At 42.5% G+C, this 5204-nt stretch overlaps 1 protein-coding gene across 1 annotated transcript in view; it reads left to right on the top strand.

Annotated features, from left to right (window-relative positions):
* LOC130738000 (uncharacterized) overlaps positions 1-3939 on the top strand; it is a 17778-nt gene extending 13839 nt beyond the window's left edge. Inside the window, exon 3 of the mRNA XM_057589879.1 lies at positions 3805-3939. Within this exon, the coding sequence (XP_057445862.1) occupies positions 3805-3939 (135 nt within the window). The remainder of the gene's footprint in view (positions 1-3804) is intronic.
* The last annotated feature ends 1265 nt before the right edge of the window (positions 3940-5204 follow it).

Here is a 5204-nt window from a genome sequence, read left to right as displayed (position 1 = left end):
TATTTTCTATAGTGGCCGAAACCTATTTGCTTGGGTACCGTGTCCAAAAATAATTTTTGAGTCTCTATGACCTGAGCCATTGCGTAGCTCTTTCAATTGTCGAAATTTTGGCGCTGGTTTTGTGTCATTCCGAGTTCTGTAGCTCGAGTTATGCACGTTTTAGCGAATAAAGTGTTTTTGTACAAAACTTGAATCGAGTCAAAACTCATCCATTCGGGGAAAGCCCTTCCATTCGTGCCTAAATGTTGTACTCTGAAGCTTCTTGAGCTTCGTCGAACATTAGTTAGGATTGTTTCGACTGTATCGACTTGTTTGATTCATTATTGCTTTGTTGCTCAAAGGTTCAATTGTGGAAACTTTGGGATTGGCTGAACTAGCTTGTGAGCGAGACCTACACCGCGAGACTGGAACAACTCGAGGTTAGGGCAACTTACTTACTAGCTATTTTTGTGTGTAGGCGTCGATAAATTCGACTTGAATGTATTGTGATCGTGAGTGGCAACTCACCGTTATTAGTTAATGACCTAGAGTCGACTTGTTCGACTTATTTGTTAAATTCTGCACAAATATTGCATGAACTGTTCTGAAAAATGTTTTCTAGAGGCTTCGACCAAGTGAACTTATATGAGACGTGTGTCTCCGTTTTCTGAGTGGCTTCGGCCGTTTACTGGTTTCTGTCTTATCGCTTTCTAGTGGACATGACAGGGTTATGTTTTGCAGCACTGCATTAATGTTTCATCGCTCAATAGAGCTTGATTTATTTGTGTTTAAGATTAAAATGTGCTGACTGTATTCGTGCATTTAATGCGACTTTCGGAGTGTGGATTACACTTATCTTCGTCATGGCAATGACGGGTTTGTTTTGGGAATGTTTGATAGGTCGAACCAAGGTTCGAGCCTTTATTGTTTTAGGAATCGAGACCTTCCCGGGGAATTACTTGGGTTTATTGGGATCTATTACTTATAGAGTTTTGAAACAAACGAAATCAGAACTTGATTTGTAAATGAAATTCATAATACACTAATCAAAGATAGAACACATTTTAAATAATGATGATAACCTCTTGGAAAAGACTTAGGATGTGAAAATGGTTTGGAAAACGGGAAGGGTCGACAATCTAAGTTGAGGAAAACTTTGAGTGCGATTGCACCTTTTGTTCCTTTAGTGGTTTATCTAGCCATCCAAAGGATGAGCCTGGGATGATTGGAAAGTCCCCAAGTGCGAGTGCACCATCTTTGCTCATTGAGCAGCCTTTCGGCCATCGAGCTGATGAGCCTGAGTAAATTGAAAAGTCACTGAGTGCGAGCAGCATTCTCCTTGTTCGTTGAACAGTCTATTCGACCATCGAGCTGGTGAGTCAAAGTAACTTGAAAAGTCACTGAATGCCAGATGCATTCTTTTGCTCGTTGAGCAGTTTGTTTGGCCATCGTGACGGTGAGCCCAAGTGACTAGTAAAGTTACCTAATGCGATTAGCACTTCTTTGTTTACCTTAGAGTATTGTAGAGACAATGTACTCTAGCTAGACACGCGTGCCTTGGTGAGGACGATTCGTTGTTTGGCTAACCATATTGCATTCATGCATACATTTCTTGGAAAGTGTGCTGCTTTCCGAAGGACGATCTCAGATCGGACTTCAACGGAGCTTGATGCCCCAAATGGAGCTAGCTGTTCACAAGAGCGTGCTGCTTCCCAGGAGCGTGCTGCTTCATAAAAGCGAGATGCTTTAGCGAAGCGAGGTGCTTGGCTTGTCCCATCCATCGAGATGGTGACATTTTATCCGGATCATCTTTTGAGCATGACATTGCACTGGCACGCCATGCACCTAACCATACTTGTGAATGTTATTGTGATTTGTTGTTGATAAACATCGTTATATATATCTTGATGATTTTATGTTGATAAACATGCTATGTATCAACCTTAGGGTAGGCAATACATGACTTATACGTATATATACAACATATATATATACCCCCTTTATCACATGTTGTTTGAATTATCTATTTTATTCCGTGAGTTGACCCTAGCGCCTTGGCTTTGTGTGTGTATGTTTGTGTTTGGGCGGTCGGCCTGCTGCCAGGCGTCCGTCAGCCGGTTCATGATGATTCGTTGTGCGGGAAAGACCCGGAGCGTAATGACTATTACTGAAGCTTTCGACGAGGACCCGGACTTCAGGCCTGATCGAGGAAGGGTCGATGAAAGTAGTGTGGGTTATGGGTGGTTAGAGTCTTTGAGATGGTTGTTAGAGTCATAGCTCTGATTGTCATTCCTTATTTTGGGGCAGGGCAGGTCCCCGACTATTAGCTTTTCATGTGATTCCCTTCCATGAGGATCACAGGGAGTTTGTCGGACGTAGGAAGTCTTTTGAGGCCGTTTTGGGCCGACTTACTTTCGTTGGAGGACTGTACTCAGAATATTAACCTTTGTTTTAGTTTGTACATATTTGCCCACGGGCACTACCTTTCCGTCACTGGAGGTCACTCGTGACGATGTTTAGTTGCAGCGAGGGCTGTGCTTGTATTGTATATTAATCGCTGTTAATCGCGATTGGGTTGAGTCTTTATTTCGACAAGTCTTTTTATTTAAACAAAACAAAAAAAAATACCTGCTTTTTCCGCTTTATTTTATTTTGAGTTACTAAAGTGACGCCACCGAAATCGGGGTGTTACATTGTGGTATCAGAGCTTGTCGAGTCTTTCGGGAGTCTTTGGGGAATAGGTCTTCTGTGCTAGGTTGTGTGACTCTGCAAAGAGTGAGAATTGATTGTCTGCCGAGCGATTTTCGCTTAATTGATTGAAGTTGCTTAATCATATTGTATAGTATGATAATACTATCTTATGATTGTACTAACTGTTTGTTAATAAACAGAACATGGTGAACATGAACCAACTCGCTGGGGATGGACTGCTATGGCCCAGGCAATGACAAATCAAACTGCGGAGAACGCCATGGCGTGCTGCAAGGCTGAACGTGAGCGTCATAAGCTTCAGAGGGAGTAGCCCTAGACCAGAATAGGGGCTGACTGATTTCAGGGACAGGATCCGCCCAAGTTCACGGGTGGGACTGACCCGACAAGCGGACCTATGGATCCAAGAGATGAAAAGATTTTTGGGGTACTGCATACCGCCGAAGGGGCTAAGGTGGGCCTGGCAACTTATCTGCTGCTGGGCGATGCTGAGTACTGGTGGAGGGGTACCAGAGGAATGATGGAAGCAAATAATGTGGAAGTGAACTGGGCTTCATTTCGTGCTGCTTTTCTGGAGAAGTATTTTCCAGATAGTGCCCGTGACGAGCGTGAGGCACAGTTTCTGACTCTTCGTCAGGGTAGCATGTCCATTCCGGAATATGCTGCTAAGCTGGAATCGTTGGCCAAACACTTTCGATTCTTCCGCAATGGGGTCGATGAACCCTACATGTGCAAACGCTTTGTGAATGGGCTGAGGCCTGACATTGAGGACTCAGTGAAACCGTTGGGAATCATGCGCTTCCAGTCCTTGGTTGAGAAAGCCACAGAAGTGGAGTTAATGAAGAACAAGAGGTTGAATCGTGCTGGAACTGGAGGACCAGTAAGGTCAGGTCCTCAGAACTATAAAGGAAGAGGTAAATTCAAACAGAGGAGGCCGTATCAGCATCCAGAGGGGAGAAGTTTTACCCCAAGATCTTATAAGCCTTTGACTACTGCCACTCCAGGGGTAGAAGTCAATCAGCACACCCAGAGGTGACATGTTTCAGGTGTGGAAAGAATGGACACTATGCTAATGCATGTCTGAACCAAGGGCCTCGATGTTTCAATTGCAACCAGCCAGGGCATGTGGCCGTCGATTGTAGGGCACACAAGGTGGAGCCAACTATTAATGCTGTGAAAGGAAAGCGCCCTGCTGCTGGAGGAAGAGTTTATATCATGGACTGTGAAGGAATTGAAGGTGCTAATGGGTAATCAGAGGAGAGCGTAAGAACGATGGTAACCTTCTAACCATCCTTTCTCATTCTAGTACAATACGCTCCAATACTCTCGTAGCACATGCAACGTACCTATTTTACTTATATTGATTAAGCTTTGACCTTATAGTTATTACGCCTAATAGTACTTTATTTGACCGTTGCTCGTGTTTAAACTATAGAAGTTACATGAGGTTTAGAATAACACGTTAAGCCTAGAAAGTAGTCTCGCACCGATGCGTTTAACAAGAAGCTAGAAGCTGAAGGATGAATCTCAGAGAGATTCCGTATGGATAGTATACGTATGATGTCGAGAGTGTGTAGTTCCGTAGCGGCATCATTGAGGATTTAATATCAGGGTAATTGAAACTACTGGATGTTAGGAACTCATCGACTGTTCCAGTGGGCTTTTCTAAATCTTCACCTTCGATGTATTAGGCCTGATCAACTTAATATTGAGGGGGTGATATTCGGAATCAGAACTGGCAATGGACTTTGATAGATGGATTGGTAAGGTTGATTTGATTGGATCGAGGATTAGTTGAGTTGGGAGGTAAAGTTCGTGTGAAGTATTTGTTTGCTTGCGAAGGAGTTATAGTTTTAAGAAAAGGATATTCATTTAAGAAGTATTGAAGAATTAAAGGACATTTGAGGTCCAAACTTGGTGAAAGTTTAGGTTTAAGTCTATAATTCTTGCCTTAAGTGTTTAGGACTCAAAGTTTGTCAGGTCTTGAAACGAGAGACTAAGTATCGGATTGATTGGAGGACGATCTAGTTACAGAAATAAAGAGTTAGTATTAAGATGAATACTTGAGGTTGTTGTATGTGGACAAATTTCTTAGAGTCTAAGAATGAATGGAGCTTTGTTATGGATTTCGATGTTGCATGCTAGGGTAGCAAGTGAATTTCACTAAGTTAAGTGAGGATCTTAGGGTTAAGATTGACCTTGGGAGGTGAAAATCATGTTCGAATAGGAGAGTTAGTGGTGTTAGCATTAACGATTGTAGTTAAACCTCAGAATGTTGAGGGATCGGATGATAAAATGACTAGTTAAGTTTCCCGAGTAAGTTATGATTTGATCTTCTAGGGAATAAGTTCGGATTTGGGGGAAGTGTTAAGGATTTTAGGTAATTGTAAAGTGGTTGTGAATTAGTGAAGGTTGGTTTTATGGTTTGAGTAAGGGAAGTCTCGAAAAAGGGAGGTGACAATGATGGATTGTAAGATATTGATATGATGATTAGCTTATAAGTTGCTGATGAATGG

Source organism: Lotus japonicus, chromosome 1 (genome assembly GCF_012489685.1).
Source record: "Lotus japonicus ecotype B-129 chromosome 1, LjGifu_v1.2".
Classification (NCBI taxonomy): domain Eukaryota; kingdom Viridiplantae; phylum Streptophyta; class Magnoliopsida; order Fabales; family Fabaceae; genus Lotus; species Lotus japonicus.
This window is presented reverse-complemented; position numbering and strand designations above follow the sequence as displayed.